At 41.3% G+C, this 24626-nt stretch overlaps 1 protein-coding gene across 1 annotated transcript; it reads right to left on the reverse strand.

Annotated features, from left to right (window-relative positions):
- Positions 1-396: 396 nt before the first annotated feature.
- Positions 397-23814, reverse strand: SUGT1 (SGT1 homolog, MIS12 kinetochore complex assembly cochaperone). The gene is made up of 13 exons (XM_052705640.1): positions 23685-23814; positions 23564-23609; positions 20413-20503; positions 19657-19726; positions 19207-19277; positions 15972-16025; positions 14697-14713; positions 13809-13843; positions 13113-13209; positions 12000-12107; positions 2222-2312; positions 1497-1678; positions 397-928 (listed from the first exon to the last, which is right to left on the reverse strand). Exons 1-13 carry the CDS (start codon positions 23714-23716, stop codon positions 827-829), a joined length of 996 nt encoding a protein of 331 aa, XP_052561600.1. The 5' UTR covers positions 23717-23814; the 3' UTR covers positions 397-826.
- Positions 23815-24626: the final 812 nt, after the last annotated feature.

Below are 24626 nucleotides of genomic sequence, written 5' to 3' on the forward strand. Positions count from 1 at the left end.
TAAGTTTCTTAGCTCTCTTGTTTGGAAATGCCATTATTCAAACTCTGATAACCAATTAGGAGGAAACTGCACTGGTAGAAACAACTCATTACTGCACGCTGATAGATGCATACACTCCTCTCTAAAATGTGAAGGATCCTGAGCATACTAATTTCCAGCTGACTTGTATCACATTGGCCTGCAGTCCAATCTACTCACCCAGGTGGATTTAATATTCTTTAATTTTTATCTGCACCAAGAACAACAATTTTGTTCTTACAAAATTAGGAGTTTGGTCTCCTACAAGCTATTTTTTTTTTAAGTACTGTATTTACTTTCTTAGCTATCTGCTAAGATTCCCATTCATCAAAAACCAAGAATACAAAAAAAAAAAATGAAGAAGCTTCTTATATAAAGTTGTATTTACAGTTTTATTTAGCAGAGTTAAAGAGCAAACAATTTTAACATTGTTGTTGTATTTTTACCCAAAGTTGCCAAGATCTAATAAGTTATTGAACAGAAATATCAGGCGTAAGGCAGCGATCCTCAACAGCCCATTAGAGATCATCCCATCCCCAAAGAGAAGAGCTGATAAAGGTGGTAGAAAATTTAGATTGCATTTGACTCAATTTCCAAAAATTTGACAGAGGTGATGAAAACAGGATTCCACTCTTGAACACATCTTTAACATCTGCAGATGAAGAAATTTGTAAAGCACGCAAATTGTAAAGACAATTCCTGTTCCCAAGGGAACATTTCAGTGCTTCGGATCCAAGAATGCTATGTTCATATACAGTGGCCAGTACAGGACTATGGCAACACAGATGGTAAAAGATTAAAAACAGGATTAGTATTTCTTCCATTCCATATCATCAGGAGGATTTACTTCTACCTTCCTTTTACCAACATCTGACCAGTTGGTGCTCAGAACTGTGCCTCCAGACTCCATCTGCAACACGAGAAAACATTTGTTTAGTTTGCTACAGGAATTCTATGAATACACAAGTCACAGCAGATTTCAAACTCTGAAGAAACCTGAAGAGTTTAAACTTGATGTAGAAGCAATTTACACTGAAATTTTGTACATTTTTGTTGAATGAAGTCTGACAGTCATCAGTCCATAATCTTCAGCCTAAAAAGTACTTGTTATCAGTACTGGATATAAGGAGAAATTAATTAACAGGACGCTTTCAGAGGGTTGCTCACATTCTTGCAAACTGTACATACAAAGAACTAAGAGAAATTTGATTCTTTCATCCTGAGTAACAAGAAAAGCTCTCTAGGAACCAAAAACTACATTCCCTCTACTAACAGTAACTGAAACAAAGAAACCAACAACAAAGCACAATCTTCCATTGAAACCTGTTACATCAACATCTCCCACTGAACCAGTGCCATTTATTGCAGGCTCAGGGTCTTGCTGAATAGAAGCCTTTTCTGATGCATGCAAAGCTCAGTACAACGTGACACTGTGCAAAACACACACATTTCTTCAGAGAAAAAGGGTGAAGACTTACAAACGATTTGTTCATGGCACGTTTCACTTCATCAGTACCATCTGAATAGATCTGCTGGAAAAGTTTATTTAAAGCAGCATCTCCTTCTAGCTTTTCATTCTTTTCTTCTTCTTTGATTTCGACTACCAGTTTGTCCCAGTTCCTCGTGTAGTGAGAGGATGATGGATATAAGTGCTGGGTGTCTGAAAAATGGAAGTGTCAGTTAACTAAGCATTTTCTACAGACTTTTAAAGCTGCAGTTTGCAGAACAGACGTGTGCGCATCAAGTGAGTCTGACATAATAAAGTTGAATGTGATTCATTCCAAGATGGGCTATTAATCAGTTTTGAAACACTGCACAAGGGTTACTTTTCTAGAGAGGCAGAATACTTTGGTAAATAATGCTAATTATTTAAGTAATAATATAAGCACAACAACACAAAGAACTTCTAAACAGTGACAGGAATAAACATCCGAACAGGTAAAAGCCTAGAGGAATTAAGGACAAGCATACATCCTCAACAATTCATCAGATTAACAGAAGTTATGACTAAATTCCATAAATGAATTTTAGTAATGCCCTGCAGACTATTTCTGTCATTTTCTTCCAGTAAAAACAAGACTGTGAGGCTTTTCATTGTAAATATGGGACAAATTTTACTGAAAACTTTTAACACACCAGTTGTTCATATCTGAAAATAACTTCACAAAAATAAAACTCTTAATGCTAAATTCAGATAACAAACCTGGTATAAACTGCTTTAACTTCAGAGAATCTCCCTGTCCCTCCAGTTTTTCCCATCTTATAGCTTCTGGTTTCTTCATTTTTATTTCAACCTACATAACATGAAATAATGAAGAAAATTCATCCAGATGACAAACTGATTAGACAGATGATTCCAAATTAGTTGGATTTTGTAACAGTAAGAAAATAATTACATTTGGTTTAGAAACAATGTCTATTGCAAAGCCTGCATTGCAAAAAAAGATAGGCTTACCATACCAGATGAAGTTGTGAGACTTAAATGACTTGTCAACTAAGCTCTGATACAAGAACTAAGCAGCCACATCAGAATTTCACCCTTTCTTTTTTTTTTCAGCATTACTTTCTGATGCTTACAATTTGCTCGATTCTTTCTCTAAATTATGGCACCCCAGAAGTAATGATAGATCACAACATCTCTACACTGCCAGGCACCAAAGTACATTTCAGTATCTGTTTATTACCAATCAGCTCTAGTAATTAAGCAGAACTTTCGAATGATTGTAAAATCCAAGTGCTAGGTTTAATTTTCACCCTCCAAAAAAAGTATGTATACTGTATTTGTTGTATACTATACAAGCCAGAGAAACACCCAGGAACTGTGCTGATCCTTCCAGTAGAGATGTGCAGAAGCTGTATTCATTTGGTTCAATGAACACACTGCTGCAAGAGAAAACTGACTAGTATTCATTGACAGACAGGTAATTAAAAGTGGATGTGGTTGTAATTATCACAGAAGAAACACAATTCAGTGAAGCATGCCATGCCTCTATTCACAACTACGCACAACCCCTTTAGACGACCACATGGAAACAGTCCTTCCACAATTATCCTTAACCTTCAGTCATAGGATAACAGCTGCAAAACAAACTCTGCAAAAGAAGGACTCTGTAGTGTCACTTTCAGGTGGCAAACTCACTTCAGACAACATCAAAGTTCCTACGTCGTTATCAATTGACTTAAATCTGCGTCTGCTAAACCTCAGCAGCTCCTCATTTCTGCACAGCTTACCATAAGAGAACTCTTAGCTCTTCCTAAAGCCACTGTAACCTGGAGATCCCTGCAGACCCAAGAACAAAGGCAGCTCTGTAAAAGCTAACCCGAAGGATCCCAGCGGCACAGCAGCACGTTCATCTGAAATGTGAACTGCACGTCATCCATTCCTCAAATCAGTCACTGATAAGCCACAGCCCAAGACGCCTTATAAAAATAAAGAGCTATTTTCACTTCCAAACTGTCATATTTGCAATCATGCTGCATTTTTTCATTGCTGTTGCTCCATTTTTTTTTAATTTGGGAAGCTACCAATTCCTTGTCAAGTTTAAGTACGCATTTCCTACCACTACCTTGCACTGAGAACAACAAGAAGACATAAAGCATAGGATGAACGCCCTTCAAAATAGGATGGAGTTCCAGTTGTGGTGGGTTTTTTTGTTTTGCTTTTATATAAGTCCAACAACAACAACACAGAGCTGAGTTCCTCACTCCTCCTGTCTGAATTTCAAACGTTTTCAGTGATGTTGCAAATTAAGCATCGTGATATTGATCTTAAAAACAGTGAAATATGTCACAGAACTGAAATAAACCAACAAATAAACATAATGTATTACTCTATTTGATCAACCTGCCATACAAGGCCAGGCTGGATGTGGCTCTGGGCAGCCTGGTCTGCTGGTTGGCAACCCTGCACGCAGCAGGGGGGTTGAAACCAGATGATCATTGTGGTCCTTTTCAACCCAGGCCATTCCATGATTCTATACCTGAAGAAATCCCACATTCCAGTGTGTCATACTGCAATCTGTATGAACACAGATTCCTGTTGTAACTGTGCAGAAGCAGCACTCAGGCTGTGCCAATGATTACTCTTCATTAAACAGAGCCAGCAAAGCTTCCTTCACTGGACTCTTCTAAAACCACTTTGGAAATTACAACTGTGAAGCTCATCTCTGATACTCACAAATTTAATTCTCTGCAATTAACACAAGGAAGCTAAAATATTTTTATGGATCTACATGTAAGATTAGTAGCTCCACACCGGAACTACCAGCTTGTTTGGTTGTTTTTTTTATTGGATTTGGATCTTACAAATCCAACATTTAAGCTAATTAGCCACTTACAAAGGCACTAATTGGTTAGCAGTGAGACACTAAGTCTTAATTTAAAACCACCTGTCTATCCTCCACTTCCTACACAACTCTTCTCAAGTTGCACAAGCCATTATCAACTCAGCTGCACATTTATGCTGAGGAGGCCTTAACAGCAAGATTTTTATATTCTGACTACCAGCACATCTCCACTGAACAGCCTGTGATGACAAGAACAAAACCCAGCACATTTTCAGTACTGAACCTGCTCAAACCTATGCCACTTCCACTTTCCTTCTGTCTGCTTCCTCTTTTGCTATCTCATCTTATCCTTGTGTTTCGGGGTTTCATCAACATATTTCAATATTTCAAACACAGGCTACATCATCTGTACCAAGAACGATTTCGAATGCAGCAAAATACTGAACACAGACCTCTAAATACAGACTTTGCAGAGTACAGCCCTCCTCAAAGATCCCTTTGGCTACTCAGAGGACTCTGCCCACACATTTAAGAAAAAATCTTTATACTTCTGCTGTTCCAATAATCCCTCTCTCCTTTTTTAATCTGCTCCTTGGTACACTTTCCTCTCTGAAAGCGGCCCTGAGTCAGTACTGTATGGCAAACATCCCCAAGGAAGAGAAATGCTACAAACTAATTCCCAGTGTAAGATACAGATTCCTTAAATCTAAACCATTTCAACACTGCCAAACTAAGTGTATTGAGCTGAAAGACTGAGACAGAAGACTTTTATGACCTAAGCCTTTTCTCGTCTACTCCATCTACTTCCATTCAACTCACCCATTAGGGGAAGTGGCAGGCAGGAGCAAAACTAGGGATCATTAGCTGTATGCCATTATACAACCAGGTCTTTCAAAAATAAAGCTATAAAATCCTGCTTGTGAAGATGCCTATTTCTGCTTTACTTGATCTAAGGAGAAACAACTTTGTGAGTCCCAATTATGTGCACAAATGGCAACATATGCATTTTCATGAACGTTTGCAAGCAGATATTGATAGCTTTCACATAGACAAGTAACATCATTTGTGTCACACCTACCACATAGGTACTGTTAGCTTTTTTTGCTCCCTTGAAAAAGATTCAGCACCCAGGCAAGAGAAATACATCTCAGTGTTTTGCCAGCTCCTTTGATTTAACATTTATATTTCATTAAACATATGCCTGTGCGCCTCATGCCAGCTTTAGAATAAGACAGGAAAAATTCACCATAAATTAAATGCTTTGCACGTCAGTTTAAGAAGCTGGCTCTGGTTGTTAACCACTTAATCAAATGCTGCTTTAAAAACCTGTAACCAAATAGAACGCAAAAAAAGGTTCAAAACCTTTAAGTGCACAAAGCTTAAGTTATACACAGGTCCTGGTTATGCTACAAATTCAAGCTCACTATACATTTACGATACAATGCACAGCTACACTGAGCCCACATCCTGTTTTCATAGTTAATCCTTACTGAAAGTCAGTCAATGAATGCAACAGAAGCAAAGAAGCTCCGAAGGTGCATTTGTCAGAAATACAAAGCAAAGGACAATGCAAAAAGAATGAAGCCTTACACCCATCTGCAGCCACCCACCCTCCCTCTTATAACCACAGAGCTCTGAAAGAAGTCTGGCCCCATCTTCTTTATGCTGTCCTTCTAGGCAGGAAGATTTCCTCCCCTCAGCTTTTCTGCTTCAGGTTGAACAGCCTCTCCTTGTAGCTCACGGCTTGCAGCCACTGACCACCCTGATAGCTCTACTACAACAGTGTCCTTCTTCACCAGTTCAGATGACATACGTAAAAATGACCAAAATTCTTTTAAAAAGAAAATTCTGGTACGTGCTGACAAGTTGTGAGAGATTTATTCTAACTTTTAAAGCATCTTCTATTCTACAATTCATGCTAAGGAAAAGTTTGCTTGGAAAATTTGTGTCGAGCTCTGATCAGACGGATGAAGGAAATCAAACCTGGCAGAGCTAGAGCAACAGCTCAGACACTGATTTTAAAATGTATGAAAAATATCTTTTTAAATTCTGATGTTTTCTATATTTAACACACGAAAATAAGAAATCAGGCTTTCCAATCAACTCCCTAGTTATTGGAGCTAGTTATTCCAATCAACTCCTTAGTTATTAACTCCTGATGTTTATTACTGAACTACTGATTGTTTTGCTCTAGCTGTGAGTTTTAAATCATATCACAGAATCATAGAATGGCCTGGGTTGAAAAGGCCCACAATGCTCATCTGGTTTCAACCCCCTGCTATGGGCAGGGTCGCCAACCAGCAGACCAGGCTGCCCAGAGCCACATCCAGCCTGGCCTTGAATGCCTCCAGGGATGGGGCATCCACAGCCTCCTTGGGCAACCTGTTCCAGTGCGTCACCACCCTCTGTGTGAAAAACTTCCTGCTAACATCTAACCCAAACCTCCTCTGTCCTAGTTTAAAACCATTCCCCCTTGTCTTATCACTACCCACCCTCATAAACAGCCGTTCCCTTTCCTGTTTATATGCTCCCTTTAAGTATTGAAGAAAGCCACAACAAAGTCTCTCCAGAGCCTCTCGTTTCCAGACTAAATAATCCCAGTTCTCTCAACCTTTCCTCACAGTAGAGATGCTCCAGCCCTCTGATCATCTTCGTGCCCTCCTCTGGACCTGCTCCAAGAGCTCCACGTCCTTCCTGTACTGGGGCCCCAGGCCTGGATGCAGTACTTCAGGTGGGGCCTCACAAGAGCTGAGTAGAGGGGAACAAACACCTCCCTCTCCCTGCTGGCCACCCCTCTTCTAATGCAGCCCAGAACATCTGTAGCCCAAAGCTCTTTGCCACGTCCACGTACATGTACATAACCATTCATATGCCTGTTGGTCTTATACCTACCTTCTCTCAAGACAAGAGGAAAATTTCTTACATAAACCTTCTCTTTATACACTTACATAAAGCATGGACATTGACTTACATGCTTGTTTAAAATACATTCCTCAACATGAAGAAGTTTAGATCTGCCCCACACCCATCTGCATTCACAAGGATGTTTCATTTTTGCCCTTTCCTCTACACACAAGGCAGCGTCCTTTTTCAGTAAAGCTGCTCGGGGTATTTCAAGGTTTGCATTGCAAAATGCTGATTTGAGGAAAAGAAAAATTCCACTGATGCACAGAACCATATTCTTGGCATGAAGCAGCTGAGAGCATGCTCCTACCTCAGACCTCTCTATTAAGTCGCAAATGTCAACTGTGAAAAAATGCTGAGGGTTTGTAACCCCTCCTGTGCTTGCAGCAGATCTTTGATGTCCAATTAAAGGAAAGTTTTGGGGTCAAGAAACTGATTCTTACCACTTTTTTCAAATGTTTCTAAACTGCTGCAGGCCATTGTTTGCACAGAGTCCAAACCACTAAAAATTAAATGATATACAGAAGTTGCGCTGAGACTACTTGCAGATGCAAGACAAAGGTGAAGAACAGACAGCAACAGTTTCCTTCAGGAGCACAGGGACACATGCTAAAAGCACATATTTGTCCTCCTTTGCACTATTTGTGCATTTATACTTCCCTGTCATTTTGCTGGACAGAGATAAATCAGCTAACTTCACTTTCAATATATTCAATCCATCATTTCCAGTTTTTATGTTGTTTTCCTTTTATGAAGGGAACATGAGGATAGCTGCACACACTTATTAAGAGCAGACTCGTTCCAGCCTTTACATTTTGGCTCCCTCTGCTGGAAATAAGTTAAAAAGCCAAGTAGCACCACCAGTGTACCTTTGTCAGACGCTGACCGCAGCATGCAGGTACAGTTTACAGTTCTTGCCACCTCAGCCAACACCTGAACACGACCGAAGACAGTGATTAAAACAGACCTACCTACATGCTTTTTTTGCCAAGCAATGCTGAATTTTAATCAGCATTGAGAGATCCACTTCCAGCTTCCCTAAGCTACCAAAACATGCAGGATGGCTTTACCATTTGCCAGTTTCATCGTTTCAAACTCTACCCATTACGTTTATTAGTTCTAACAGGTTAAGTGAAACTCAAAGTTGGTAAGTCTACCCACTGTTAAACCTGACTGTGTATTCCTCATTTAGCTGAAAAGAGCTGATTGTTCATTGCCCAGTGAAGACTTTCAATATCCTAGTGGCAATGTGGCTCACATTCAAAGCAGTGATACAAAATAAAGCACTGTGAACACATCCAGGTATTCTTCCTTTGAGGAGGAAGTTTTTCACACAGAAAGTGGTGAAGCACTGGAACAGGAGCCCAAGGAGGCTGTGGATGCTCCATCCCTGGAGGCATTCAAGGCCAGGCTGGATGTGGCTCTGGGCAGCCTGGTCTGCTGGTTGGTGACCCTGCATTTCAACCCCCACATAGCAGGGGGTTGAAACTAGATGATCATTGTTGTCCTTTTCAACCCAGGCCATTCTATGATTATCTGAAATTATTAAACTACAGGAAAACTGCTTCTACTCCATGAAAGCACAACTTCCTCAGAAGCTTCTACTCACTTGATTTAACCAGAATCTCACATGCTATGGTTACAGACAAATCAGAGAGCAAGACATTGGTGGAGCAATCCTGCAGTCACTGTCCTGCAGCAATCTAGACTGGGAGAGGCAGGAAGGAGCCACAATCTATTCCAAGTGCACAGGATTCTTCCTGATACAAAGTAGATCACAAAATTACTATGAGAAAGCTGTGGCAAGGTTAAGCTCATTGAAAAGGTGAAGCCATTGACCACTGTAAGTCATAAAACCATCTCAGCAGGATCCTGCTGGACTCAGGCTCCCAACAGTTGTGGGAGTGCAAAGAAGCCACTGCTGAAAGGGGCTGCAAACACAAGAATGATTTTTTTTCCAGCAGCATCTTAATCACTATCTACACTTACCCTTCTGGCTTCAGTATCCATCTCTCAGGCATGTTATCAGCAGCACTAAAAATAACCTCATCCCTCTCTACTCATCAGCTAGCCTTCAAGCATGCAGCAAGATGAAGAGACTTCACTACGTTTGTAACTGTCATCAAGACATGACAGTCCTCCAAAATACAGCCTTCTAATGCCATTCCTCCTGAGAGTCTTTTCAGTCACATTTAGCTGTGATATACATGTGCTAGCATACACTCTGGGGTACTCCTTCCACTCTTGGCTCAGTCTGGAGAATATTACCGGGTGGGATTTTGTTTCAGTTTGGTGACAGGTTTTCATTTGGAATGAGAAAGAAAAAAGATAGGACAGGAACTCCCAGGGAAAGAGGAAAGATTCTGATTTTCAGTGCAATGGAGAACATGCTTTTGAAGTGAGTTTCTCTTCATATTCCTTTACCATCTTGATTCATGCTGGAAAACCAGCTAGGAGTATGTGACCAGAACTCCTCCCAGGTGAAAACCAGAAGACCTGTTCCAGGAGCATTCCTAACTTGCTCCCATTGCTAACGAGGCCTCGGTCCATGAGATCAGAGACGATTCTGACTGAACTAATCCCTTGTCTACAGCCAAGCTGCTTGGTTCAGTACACCACACTACAAAGGAATCAATGTACATAAAGCTGAGGTGGCTGCAACAGATCCCATTGCTCTGAGCTCACTTGGAAGAAGGAAGCATGTTTAATAGTCTTTAAACATCCACCTAAATTGCTGATAACTTTTCATGATCAGCTATCTCTTTCATCCTGGCTGTTCAGATGTATGTCGAGTGTTATCTCTAAATTCCACACACCCTGATGTCTCGCAGGCCAGTCTCCCAGCCTCTGCTATAACTCACACATCACTTCAAAATGGAAAACCACGACAGCTTCAGATAATATCAGTGATGCAGGAGGATTCAAGTATGTAAGATCTTGCAAATCAGCAGCCTTCATACGTCTACACTGCAGGTTCGACATCTCCAGTTTATTAACAACTTTGAGGAATAATATTAACTAACAAAGAATCGGATGTAGTACAGTGTTTGCATTATTCAAAGTAACTGCTATGTATTTTCCATGCTGCCCACAAGAACAAAGTACATACACGAAACTGCTGCAACAAAATCTCCATTTCCAGTACTCAGACAAGCACTGATGCTGCATTGTTCTCTTAAAGCATTTGATGTTTGTTAAAGCAAAATATTTTAAGCCTTTAAAGAAGACCTGGCATGCTTAAGCATCTTTAATGCAGATCTGCTTTGAACGTTTTTAATTCAGACTCCACCTGCTGGTCAGAACCAGAACTATCAGAGGTATCACTCAAGCCTGTATTCCTTCACTGTACTTTTCCCAATGCTATCCTTTGCCAGGAGAGGAAGTACATCTTAAAGTGTAGACTTCACCTGTAGGAACACCTCCTGCATTTGCTCTTATCCTGCTCTGCCTTAAAACCACTCACTCCAAATTACATAGGAACAGCAATACTGGGACATAAATGCAGAAAAATTCAGACACTGTTTGAACAACAAAAGCTTTTATACCACTTTGAGAATAATGGTCTGAGCCAGACTTGAGACAATCAGAGGTTATTCAGCTCCAGAACAACTAATCCAGGCTAGAGATGGCAGCACAGGAAGACAAAATCATATTTGCTCCCAAGAGTGCTGAAATGCATGCCTGACACTTCACAAAAGCAGTGGCAAATTTCAAGACACATGAAAAGTATAACAGAAACTAGATAGGAATACAAGGCAAATAGAACCTCACAATTACTCATATGAACAGGGTCTGTATCCATTCTACTTCAGTTTATATACATAATAATGAAATAACAGACTTTCTACATACTTTGAGCTCCCTGTTCATTTCCCTCGGCATAAGAGCTCATGTGATTCAACCACACAGCCTGCTCAGCTTCCTTAGTGTGATGAGCAGAGAAACCAGGCCAGGATTTCCACAAAGCTTTGTTATTGCCTCGATGTTCCTCTTCCTGAGAGCATGCAAAGTTACTGCAGGTACCTTTTTCAGCAGGGAGCAGGTAAAACAGAACACGAGAAAGCCATGAAACTTTAAAAAGCTTTGTAGAGCCACTGCTGATACAGAAGGAATACATGGTTTTGATACTTTCGTGCTTCAGAGGTTCAGACTTGGCTCTGTGGACAATGTATATGTAATATACCAACAATATATGTTATACAAAATCTGCCAGCTTCTTATGTTACCTGTAGTACAGAGGAAAAAAGCTCAGGTGAAAGCCTTCTCCCTCCTCATGCAACTTCCAGGTGTCTAGCAAGCACTGCTGCCAGAAATAGCACTGAGTATATACAGGCTCATGAAAGGCCAAGAACAACTTAACACTATGTGTAAATCCTACCAGCAGGAGAGATCATGAAAGGGTCAAGAATTATTTCAACACTGCAGTTCTCAAGCTCTGACATTTATTTCTTAGGCAGAAAAAGATGACAGTACTCTGTAACAAAATATGGATTCCTAGAAGTTTAGTAACAAGCAGTTCATACTTTCTAAATACCTGAATTGTACAGGTTAGGGCCACAGGCATCTTTTAACAGCAACTGTCAAAAGCATCCTCAACATAACTGATTTGCATTTCACTAAGTACCATCACATCACTATTTCTAACATTTGCACGAGTTTAGAACACCTTCTACCGACCAAAAAGCACCCCTGAAAGAAAGGTAATCCTATGGGAAGAGCAAAATGTTACAGCTGTTGCAATGAGCCATGACAAGGGATCAGGAACAGAAATAAGTAACATTAAGAGCTTACCTTTGTTGAAAGCACTTTAAACGTACTTTGCTCTGGCACTATAGAATGAAGAAGAACAAGCTTTAAGTTGTAGTCTTCACCTGATGGAAGCCTCACCGATGCATTCATCTGTCAACAGTTGGAAACACATCTCTGGTCACCTTTGAGAGCAGTTATTCATTTTGGAGTAAAGAATTGTCTTTTGACATCAAGATCAAGTGATTAATGATCCTTTACTACGATACTTAAAACATAAGGCATCAAAATTTCAGACAACACCCCTACATTACTGCATTATTCAACAAGGTGTTCGAAAGTACACTACAGAATTGAAATCTATTCATTTGTTTTAGCCAGCAAGTACTTAAAAAGCCTATTATCTTGTCAGCTTGATCTGCATTTTTTAGGGAAAGAATTATAGCAAACGAAGTATCAACATATTAACAATGGAACATGAAGCAATTTGCAACTTCCCTTCTAATTCATGCAAGCAATGTTAAAACTGTGTGAGCACTTGCCACGCATTAAAGACTACAGCAGCAACCAAATACTTCTATGGTTCACCAAGCACCAACTTAGCTGGGAAGAAGAACCTATCTCTTCAGTGCTTACCCTTAATTAAACACAAATGTCATCGTACTGAGTATGGCATTACAGAGATCACCACTCTTCCATGAAATGCATGCTTTGCTACAATGGACAGTTTCAGAAATACCAAAAAAAAAAAAATAATCAAAATGAACCCACCAAGATGTTGCTTTTCTGTTATCATCCTAAAATTATTTATTCACAACTACTCTCGTGCATCTGGAATAGGAATGGACAGAGATACACTCAAACACATGAACTCCAGATCACTTCCTCCAACAGGCAAGCAGCTGAAAAGCAGATGCTCCCTCTGCAGCACCTGTGTCACACTGCAAGTTGTGTGCAAGTCCTAAGGACCTCACTGTAGCAAGAGCACCCAGTTCACTTGATTCTGCACACAGATAACTACAGTGTAACTATGTAAAAATGCCCAAGCTGAAGACAGCTTCTGGCATTTCTTCATGCTTTTCATAGAAGTGAACACCATTTGGTAGAAACACATCTCGTGGAATCTAGGGATGCTTCTCAATAATCAACATAAATCACCTCTTTCTCTGAGAACTGCACTCTGACACCATCCTTCTGAGCATTCTTGATCATTACAGTCACAATTACTTGAGATTCTGTTTGGTACCAGTCATACCTTAAAAAGAAAAAAAAAAAAAAGGAAAAAATGCCTCTAAGGAGATGTTTAAAAGCAAAAACAAGCTAAAAAAAAAACCCCAGAACTCCCCTGGAATACACAGTTCCCACAAAAGCTGGAATATTATACTGCATAGCTCAAGGCAGGGAGGAGAACAGTGTCCTTCCACACAGCAGTCACAGGTTTGACATGTACTTAAAGAACAGAAAAATGGTTAATTGAGGAATTTATGAAAATTGGGTCACCTTAACCAATTCACATTATAGCTCTGCCTTCAATAAATTAAATAGCATTTTTTACTCCAGGATCTGAAAAGCATCTCAAAATCATTACTTACACTAGGCACCATGAGCAAGTCTTTGAATTAAGCTGATAATGAAAAATCAGAAACAGAAGCTAAAATGTCTACTCCATTCCACGCTCCCCCAGCAAGAACAAAATCAATGACATTGTTTGAGAAACAGTTCACTTAGGAACTTCACAAAGGGGCAGTCTACAGAATTTTTGCAGTCATTATCTTGCATCTCCAATCCCCAAGCCAGCAAAGAACAGTTAAGACAATTATTTTGGTTCTCACAGCAAAGCTGAAGTCAACTTACTTGATCTTGGCTGACAGAGGCTGCTGTTGTGTATTCTAGACGAAGCATATTGCATTGGGAAGAAAGTGGCATCAGTGTAAAAGAACAGACATCAGTGTACCAGACATAGACAAGAACAAAGATACAAAGCACTTCCATACTGATGGCTTTTCTTCTGTGTGTGCATTAACTGATGAAAGGAAGATGAGATTCTTCCCTCTATGTTTGTGCCAGACTTTAAGAGTTACAATTTACAGACTGACAGTGCACACACTCAGTGCATCTCACAACACACAGGCCACACGTTTGATAGCTAACAACCAGATCAGCCTTAATTTCTTTCTTTCCTGGCTAAAAAGTACACCTGAAAGACACACAGCAGCTGTGTTGCTCATCTATGAGTCACAAAGGAAGCCTGAAATAGGTCTGAGAACGAATGGCACAGTTTTTAAACATAAAATCCCTTTAAATCATATGTCTTTATATACACCCACCTTATTTTTGTACATTTTCTCCCCCTATCCTATTACTCAGGTATTAAAAAACAATGGCACAAAGACTATTTTTCTTTCAAAAAGTCCATTTTGACATTTCTTTTGAAGATTGCCAATTAAAAGGGGAAATATACTTGTCTGAAAAAAAAAAAAAAAAAGCAAGCTGAAAACAAAGTCTGCAAAATCCACTTGTGAGCTACCAGAGAAAACATCTAGCAGTCATAAGTGAGTTAGCATTGACAAGATGAGCTGATTTTTTTATTAGGCCACAGACTGCAAGTTAAAACTGGAGTGAGTGCACAATAATTTCCAGACTTGTATGTCATTCCTACGTTTTTCAAGCTGTAAGAAGCCACTGAATTCTACAAGCACGTTTGAGACAAAATTCAAAACAACATTAAGGAAAACACCTTACCACTTCTGTCTGTGATCCTGCAGGAAAAAAAAAGAAGCAAAAAAAGATGCATGGTCAGAACAAAGTGAACCCAACTTTTACTTTACCTTTCTTCACTGGCTCCACTCGATCTGCATTTATGCAGCCTCAATAGTACAGAAGTTAAAAACATACCAGCTCTACCTTTCATCTGCTGCCTTAAGGACCCTCTATTTTTAATTAGGTTTTCTTCCTGCTACCCACTTAAACAAACAACTTGTGCAAAGATACAACTGTAATACAAAACATGCTCCAATTAACAGGAGTAACAAGCTTTGCATTGCTTCCCTTTCCTTACAAGAAAAGGATATGGACCTTCATTTAATGAAATCAACACCATGGCAAAAAATAGAATGGAAATCACTTCCTGCAAGTCTGTGCTAGCTTGACCATCCCTTATATAGAACAAACTTCTCATCAAATCTGTATGTCATGCCAGGTAGCTACAGCTAGTGAGTGAGATGGAATCCTAGCAGACAAATTCACTGGCATGACCTTAAACACACTGTAACACTTGAATGTAAACAGCAGCTCAGTATTTCCTCTTCTAAATGTTTCTCTTAAAATACCCAGATCAAGCCTTTCCAAAGAAAAACTCCCTTTGTTTCCCTTGTAATGCACACTGCTAAAAAGATAAAAATCTTTGGAAAATTGTTTCTCCTGCAATTGGTTTTTAGGCAACCTGACCTTTCTGCTGCCCCATTCTCCAGTAAGTAACAGAAAGAGAGGAGAAATCACAACAGGTGGAGGAAAAAAAGAGGCAGCTCTTCTGCTACAGCCCATTAAAACCAGCAGGCAGTTAAGCACTGCAGGTAAGTTCACTGCCAGAGGTGTCAGTCTGTAGAAACATATAAAAGGAAGCCGTGTGCACACTCACTGAATACCACCATAAGACAGCAGAGCAGCAATTAGTACCCAAAGGCACTCTCCACATGAAATCAAAGAGGAAAACCACCAGATTTTCATTGCTCTTTCCCACTTAAATTCTCAATTCTCGAAGAAAATAATGTTGAATTTAGAAAGCAAGCTGACACAGTTCAAATCAGTTGTCTGAACTTTAACTACATACTCCTCTAAGTCTAAAGAGTTCAGGATAAATAGTCAAGGGAAACAAGGCATAAGAAAACATGACTTCTTTTAAACATAAAAACTTTGGTTTCAGTACAAAGTAAACTGTAACCCCTTCAGAGAGAAATGAAACAAGCTTTAAATAACAGGGCACATCAAATCCTGTCTCAAGTAAATGTGCTTTCTCACCGTTTAACGTTTCCTCACATCTTTTAATCCAAACTGTAAAGGTGTCATCTACATCTAGAAGAGATCAAACACATCAGCATTACAACTCTTCAAGTAATGCACACATTGCATAAAGAACAGTTCCTTTCAACTCCAAGCAGGAATAAATTCATCCCAAATTCATACCAATTTATTAAATCACAGTATTATTTCCAACTACTTCCACGTAAACTCATTCATTTCAGTTCATTTTTAAGTACTTTATACAGCTCCACTACTTAACTCTGATCAACTTAATTAATTTCAAATTAATTTCTAAGACACTAGGCTTTTTTTTTTCCCCTCTCTCTCAACTGACCCATATATGATATTGCTTTCCAACTGAACTCCACGTGTCGGAGAGCAAGAAGTACTGATTTAAGCACTTCTCCCTTCTCTCAAAATTACTTTTCCCAAACAATCACACGCTGCCTTTCCAGAGAAATACCAAAAAAGGCCCTTCTGTTCTGTGGAGAGCCCACAGTTGGTGTGAGTTTGCACAAACACCAGGCATTTTCTCCTGCTGGTTTCACACATACTTTACATGCACATCTACAGTTTCAGGGATGTTGGAAATAAGCAGGTGCCAATTTCACTGCACAAATCAGAAGCACAGCAGAGTTAAGATCATGAGGATTCTAGGAAGAAGCTCTCCAGAGAAATGAATTCATTGGAAAACAACTAAAAAGGCAGCAGAGCGTGCATCAATTCAGCACAATTCCCAGAAAAACCCTTCACAGTCAGGAATGCAAAAAACCCAAAATAAATAGCTGCAGCATTACTGACCAACCACTAAGCACAGCTCAACTTCTATCTTTCTACAACAGCTGGAATCCACATTGAGGGACTTCACACAACCAACCTCCCTGCAGAGGGCTTAAGGAAAACCCACACGACGTTCCAGGAGAAATGCACACAAGATGGAATGTGGCTCCATTGCAGTTCTACACCTCAACCCTTTCAGCTTGCATACATTTTCAGGTGTGCCTTATACATCTGCCACCCACTGCAAAGGGAAACAGAGTCAAATCTGCACTTGGCAGCAACTGAAGAATTCTCTTTATTAACTACAGCCTATGACAAGATTGCCACGCAATAAAAAGATCCAGAGTTACCTGCCCTGCTGTCCTGGATCTGCCTCTTTTCCTGCATTCCAACACACCATAAATTGAGGCAAGAACTTCTTTTCTTCTCAGTAATTATTCACACCAACAACTTAGCAACAACATTATGAATAACTTTCAGTTCAGAAAGCCTAACTTAGTCTTCACTTGCACATAAGAAGACATTTTCTTTACAAAGTTGGCACGTTCCATCTTTACTAAATTAATCAGGTGGCCAGAGCAAAAAGGAAATTTCTCATGTGGATTTGTCCTAAACCCTCACCATGTGCTGAAGAGTTGCAGATCACATTGCTTTTTCAATATGAGGCAAATCAGCAAACTCCACAACTCCCCATGCATCTAATCTCATGGCTGAGATCCTGCTTCCTAACTAAGAAAGAAAAATTCCACACATTCAGTAACACACCACATCCTATTAATCTTTGCTGTAGGTGAACAGTGCAGCACTGACAGGCCCAGAGCAGCAATAAGCACAAGTAGTGAGCATTAGTGTTCCTTAGCATTCCCAAGACGTAAAGCAGACCTTCCATCAGCAAGGAACAGAGGCATGTGATGGTGTACTTCTGCCCCCTTGTGTGTGGCAAAGAAACCAGCCTTGCCAGCACAGAATTCCCTGCTGCAGCAATTCTCTATCTGGCAGCAGCACCTCACATCTTCTCTCTTTATCACCAGCTTACTCATACGTGGCTAATTTTCCCATTGTGCTTTGCTCATTTTATGCTTGCTACATTTAACTAGAAGTTAACTGTTTTGCCAAAATGCTTATGTCCACAATTATTTTCACCTGGGACCCATCAAACGTTTCCACAGAACGTCAAAAGCAAATTCTGTTACTGGCATGAATTTGCCAGCAAGCTGGAGAACACAGAAGCTAAAAATCCGTGTTTTAAAGAAAGGCTCCAAGAATCCCCTCATCTCACAACAGGTCACAGAATTTTGTGATGCTGAAGACATTAGAAGCAAGCTTCAGAGGAGGAAGCAATCAGGAAATGCTGGGAAGCTTCAGAAACATTTCAATCGGGCAAGCAGCGAAACAATGCCAAACAAACAGGCAGGCTTTATGTCTATTATGGATATGCTTTTTTCTTTAGTTTTCCACAAATGCATAAGAGTGGCAGAGGGTACAATCACTTGGCAGGAAGAACCATAATAGCTTATGCTCCCATCAAACTGCACTTTAAGATCAGAGGAGCAGATCACTTGTTTGGGAGAGGTAAGGTAATTACATCTTTGCTAAAGCTTTCAGTCTCAGCCATTGTTATGGATAATATAACTGAAGGATCCCAGATGATGACAATGCTTATCAGAGTAGTGCACTTTGCTCTGTGTAACCTTTCAAGATGCTTTTAAGATTTCCTTCTGCTGTTGAAAAAGGGAATTGAATGAGGTGAGTTTTACTTGATGTGAAGAATAGAAGGAAAGATAAAGGAATTATAATCATTTAGAAATTATTTTGTTATATGCTTCCTGGGGTTTTCTACCAAAGTTTTCCACATTGAATTATTTCTTTCCTGCTTCTAGAAGGAAGTCATATTATTAGAAAGCTCTAATTCTCCCCCAGATGACATGTGTGCAGTTCCAACTGCCAACACTTTAAGGATAAAGAGAGCTCACGCACGCTTCTGTCAAGCAGTGAGAGCTGAAATCCATTCTGTCAGCCTGAATGCCCACTAAGCTGCAGGCTCTTCTGAAGGCCAGCCCATCAGTAGTTTAACCACTAAAAATACCAACTACACCTAACTCTGTTCAGAAACTTTCCTGTGACAATTAGTGCCACACCACTGCCATTATTTACCTGCAAGACTTCTGGGAAGCAGGGAAACACCCTCCTTTTGTAAGGCAAGAAAACTACACACTACCGGCTAAGAATTCCACATGCATTTTTAAGCAGTTTTACACTTCCACATAGCAACTGCACAAGTGTCTCCAAAAGCCAGACCTGGTCCACATATCTCAAATCAGGCACCTAGTTCCTAAGCCTTAAGAAAAATAAAAAGCAACAACAAATGTGGTCTCTGCTTTCAGTTAAAAATGTTAATTTCATTTCTTATTAGCAAAGGAGAGCTGTGCACACAGGAAATTTTAATACTTACTGTCCAACTTCTGTCCCTCTTTGAAAGACTCTAAAGCAGATGCATAGTTTTTGATATGGTATTCTCCTAACCTGACACAAAGAAAGAAAAAAAACCACAAGGAAACTGCAATTACTTTCTAATCTAATCCACATTCTGAAGATTACCATATCCCCACGTGTTGGAATTTAAATCAACTATGAAATCTGTTTTTTAAATAGTTGGATGTTAACATAATCACCCCTCCCTCCAAAAAAAAAAAAAAAAAAAAAAAAAAGGAACAAGAAACCACACCAAAAGATCTATTTTATCTTATAACCACAGCTTTATTACAAAGGAGTTACAAGCAGCATGGCATGGAATTTACTCATTCACAGTCTTGCAAGAAGTTTGCACAGAGCAATAATCCAAATGCTATCACTGTCCTAAAGATCACCAGAACACTGTCAGAGCAGCAGAAACGATACATACCCTTTCCTAAGAAGTGCTACAGCATTACTGGGGTTGAGCTCTAGGGACTTCTTTGCATCTGCAACTGCATCTGTTGAAAGTCAGTTTACAGGTGAAGATCGTTATAACATGATGAAAAAGCAGTGAAATGCAGGTCTTTCAGTACGCCTCAAAAATGTAATCAGGACTACCTCAGCTTCCTTAGCCTGCACACAAATCAAACTGGCTGAATAACAGCTTGAGAAAGTCTTCAAGCAGCTCTAGAGCTCCACAAAAGATGAAGCAGCGACTTTCATTTAGTCAAATCCTTAGGTTTGAACTGTGAATCACCATCATTTATCTATTTACTTTGTTTGATTATTGACAGGAAATTTGGGCTAACTGTTGAGTTAATTCAGTTAACCAAATGACACCTGGGTGGCAGATTATCACCTTCCTACCACAGCTGGATTCAGTGTCTACCAAAAAAAGCACATAAGGTTGGAAGAGCTTACAACACAAAGCTTAAAACCTGCCTAAGAAGTCTATTGAAAATAATGTTCCAAGATAGTACTGTGCTAAACTCACATAGAAAACTGGGATTGCAGAGTATCAGATTCACTACAAGTTTTGCAGATAGAAAATAAAGATGAGGAAAACTTTCAAGCATGTCCTAACTGCAGAACCAGCAAACTAAGTTTTGTAATTAGCTTTGTTATTAGTGATGTGTCATCTTCTATAAAGAATGTGTCATAATACACTTGTAAGAGGACTGTCAGTGTTGCCTGAAGATGTTACCAGTGTAGTTCTGTAGAAGAATATGGGCATAAGCTCGTTGACAATAATATTCAGCATCATCTGGACTCTTTTCCAAAGCTCTTGTCAGTTCCTGTGAAGAAACACAGAAAAACATGAAATGGCACTTTGGAAATCCCCATGAAGATATATTACTGAGCTCTGTCAATAAGATGTCAGAAAAAACGTCCTGGACCAGCATGAGTGTTTACCTACTGATCAGTTTTCATCCATAAAGCTTAAACATCAGAGCTTGGGGTACAAGGAACCTGCCAGTTATACCCATTCCTTGCAGAGGAGGGATTATCAATGCCTTAAATAGGAATTCTAATGCACAGGTGATGCTGTACGTTCCCCAAGCCTTCCTATAATTCTCAGCACATCTGAGAAAAAAGTCCCTCACTGTGTGACATGCCTGGCTGTGTGTGTGACACCCTGGGCAATGTGCTCCAGGTGACCCTGCTTGAAGCAGAGCTTTGTTTAGACTAAATGATCCTTAAGTGGTCCCTTCCAACCTCAACCATTCTGTGATATGGTGATTTGTACACAACTCTGATGGGGAAGCACTGCAATACCAGGGATTTGAAATCAATATATTAGTCAATATGCCTGTGCAGGAATAATACGTTCAAAGCATTGTAATGTGATGAAATTGTATGTTATAAGATACTATTGAGAATGGGAGATTGTTCTGAAGCATGCTGAGCAAGAAAAGTACAAGGACAAAAGACTCAGGCAGCACAGGGCTCACAGGATACGCTGTTGCACAACGGGAAAACATGTAGTTCCTTGCTAGGAAAATCACTGGGTATGCAGACTGAAATAGTTATACCATACTCCCTGAGAGAAGAATTTATTATTTTTGCATAACAGAATGAAAGCACAATGACGCAACGCACACACACTTGGAAAGAATGTCTCCAGCTCTCCTACTAGCAGAAAGCAAAGCTCTTGTCTTTGCAAGAACAAAAGGCAGGTCTTCTGAATCTAATTCACTACGTCACCATAGTACAGTTACTATGTTTGCTAACTTCACTGAATTCACTATTCAGAATTTGGCAAGCATGAGGGTGGCTAAGATACAGACTTCAAGCCTGCATAAATGTTGATACAACACAGCTGCTAGAACTCAATCTCACCAAGCCAGAGAAAAAAGGAAGAGCAGCAGGGCCTGTTTTAATTCAGACTGGTACCCTGCTCTCTTTCATTTATACGCTTACACCATCTAGGAACTACATGGCCACGACAGCTTCCTCCAATGTACTTCCATCAGTGTCATGGAAAATGTACAAACCTCTGTGCAAGTACAGCACAAAAATCTAAAACCTCAGAGGTCTCTGAAGAAGCAGGAGGCAGAAACAGGCACAATAAAAAGCAACGCTAGATTTAACTGTACAGACAGGCCCCTAAGTTTAAGAATGCACTCAAGAACAGACATCATTATGTAAATATTCATGGTATACAGATACTCTAGACAGGAGAAGTATGAGGAAACCCAACAGGATCACATAGCACTGCGAAGTGAAGTACTACTTCTGACTCTCAAAACCAAGCAGGAGTCTGACACTGAACACTACAGGTGCCTGACAAGCAGAACCCATTCTGTGACTAAACGTAACCTCCCATGATCTGCTCTGAAAACAAGAACACTGATCAAAACCAGCACTCAGTGCAGGAACAAATTCCTCAAAGGAAAAGCTGCAGAACTAGCCTTCACTCATGGAAAGCAAAGGCAAGCATTTTCAGCTGGGTGAACTTACATTGCTTGGCTTTTTTGTCAATCACCACATCTTGTTCAACTACCGAGACACTTCTCCTCAAAACAAATCATACAGCACAGCGACTTGAGAAGTCAGCCAAAGGACAGCTGACTGGCACTAAGAATTCCAGATGGTGGACATCAGCTGCAGTTACTTACACAAGCTCAGGACCTGTCTTCCCAAAGACTCAAATAGACGCCGCCACGTTACCTTCACTCCAGGCCCTTACTGTGTGATCAATAAATCCACAAATATATGACTACAATAATGGTAAAAGCTGGTATGAATTAAAAGTGTTCTCAGCCTCCTGTCTCACTCGTGCCTGAATTTAAGGGGATCACCATCCTTTTGACAGAGCACTTCACCAAAACAAAGACATGACAGCTTGTTTCAGCAGGCACTTCTGATTCTCTCCTAAGCCACCACTACTTACACTGCAGAGCATTATTCCACACAGCAGAGTACTTCTTTAAGATGACATAAAAAGCCATTAAGAAGTTCATGGCTTTATCACAGAATCATAAAAGAGTCATAGAATGGCCTGGGTTGAAAAGGACCTCAAAGATCATCTAGTTTCGACTCCCTGCCACGTGCAGGATTGCCAACCACTAGACCAGGCTGCCCAGAGTCACATAATTCACTGTTTAAACACAGATGATGACCTCCCAGTTGTATCAGACCCAGGTGCAGGAAGCCAAAGCATGCACATCAGGAATTAAAGGAATCACAAGCTGTGAGAACACCATGGGAATGCCATGCTGACTGGACATATGTCCTGTCAAGCGTGCAGGTAGGACACAGCACCACTTACAGGGTGCCAAGATCCAGATTATTAACATTAATCATATGAGCTGAAAGACCAGTTGCCCAAGGAGGTTGCGGACGCCCCATCCCTTCAGGCATTCAAGGCCAGGCTGGATGTGGCTCTGGCAGCCTTGTCTGGTTGTTGGCAACCCTGCACATAGCAGGGGGGAGTTGAAACTAGATGATTACCATGGTCTTTTTCAACCCAGGCCATTCTATGATTCCAAGAGCAAGCAAACCTGGTGCACCACGTACAGCTCCAAGCTGTACGTAAGTCATCAGAACGCTACGCTGCATTATGGGACTCACCGGCAGAATAAAGGCTAACACACTGAATACCTTTCTCTGACAAGCTTGTTTATTTAACCGCAAGTGACAACTGCTTCATCCACACGGCACACAGAGGGGGATTTTTACTTCTGCTTTTCCTTAATCAGCACGAGTGCTGTGACGGAAGAGCCCCGTATCGAGTCAGGCCCAACACAAAGGGCAGCCCACCGTGAGGAGCGTGGAGATCCACCCCCTGCACACAGCGCTGCCCGTGAGGGCCCACAGTCCCTCCCACAGCCCTCCGCAGTCCCGCTGCTCACCCGCGCCGCCGCCGTCGGATCTCGGTCGATATCCGCGTCCGAGAACCTGCCGAAGAAACACAACGCCGTGAGGCGGCGAAGCGGGGACGCGCGGGTAGGGAAGAAGGAACGCGGCGCTCACCGCGCTGCCGTTTCTGCGGCCGCCGCCGCCATACCGCCCGCCGTCCCCAAGAAACTTCTGGAGCCGCCGCGGCGCCCGCGCAGCACGCTCCAAGGCCGCAGCCACGCGCGCGTGGCCTGACGGGATGCGCCGGGACCGAGCGGCCCCGCAGGCTCCTCCCGCCCTCCGCGTGACGGGCCGGGGCGGCCATCGCTAGAGAGGCAAGCGCCCTTCCCGCCCCTTCCATAGAGTTGGAGGACCGCCGGGATAGAGCGGCGCACGAGAGGGAGGGCAGCGCGGGGCGCATGCGCGGGGCGGGCGCTGTGAGGGAGTTGGTTGCGCTGTGGCGGGTGCTGGTGTGTCGGAGTTTTGGTTCCAGCCCACCGACTGAGCTAATAATAAAATCATTTTGTTTTGTTTTTTTTTTCCTTTGTGTGACGTAAAGTTTCGCCGACAAAGCTGTTATTAGCCTCGTGCTGTGTTTTTTCATGTATCTAACAAACAGACCAGCAAAACAACTCCCTCCCTCTCTCCCCCCGCCCCACTGCCATCGAATCGTTAAGGGTGGAAAAGACCACCAAGGTCGTCTCGTCAACCACCGAGCCAATAATCCAGCAGCCGCACCGTGCCTGCTGGTCTCGTCCCGAACCCCTCTGGGGATGTGGCTGCACCGCCTCCGTCAGTCAAAGCCTTCACCGCCGCAGGTATCCTCACCTCAGGCTTCCCAGAACTACAAAGGGCCTTATGCTGCAGAAAAACATCCCTATTTCTTAGCCTGATGAAAAGGCGAGCCTGCCCCTCCCAGGGATTTCGTCAATCTGAAATAGAAAGTCCTCAGGATGAGAGCTGTGAGAGATGTACTTTGCAGTGCTTACTCATGTTCCGGTAGCGGTGCCAGCAGGGCCCAGCTGCAGGGAGTGCTGCCAGACAAACCTCCAGCAGTCAGCTGGCGTCAGCCGCCAG

The sequence above is a fragment of the Tympanuchus pallidicinctus genome, unplaced genomic scaffold (assembly GCF_026119805.1).
Source record: "Tympanuchus pallidicinctus isolate F22 unplaced genomic scaffold, pur_lepc_1.0 scaffold6, whole genome shotgun sequence".
NCBI classification, from domain to species: Eukaryota; Metazoa; Chordata; class Aves; order Galliformes; family Phasianidae; genus Tympanuchus; species Tympanuchus pallidicinctus.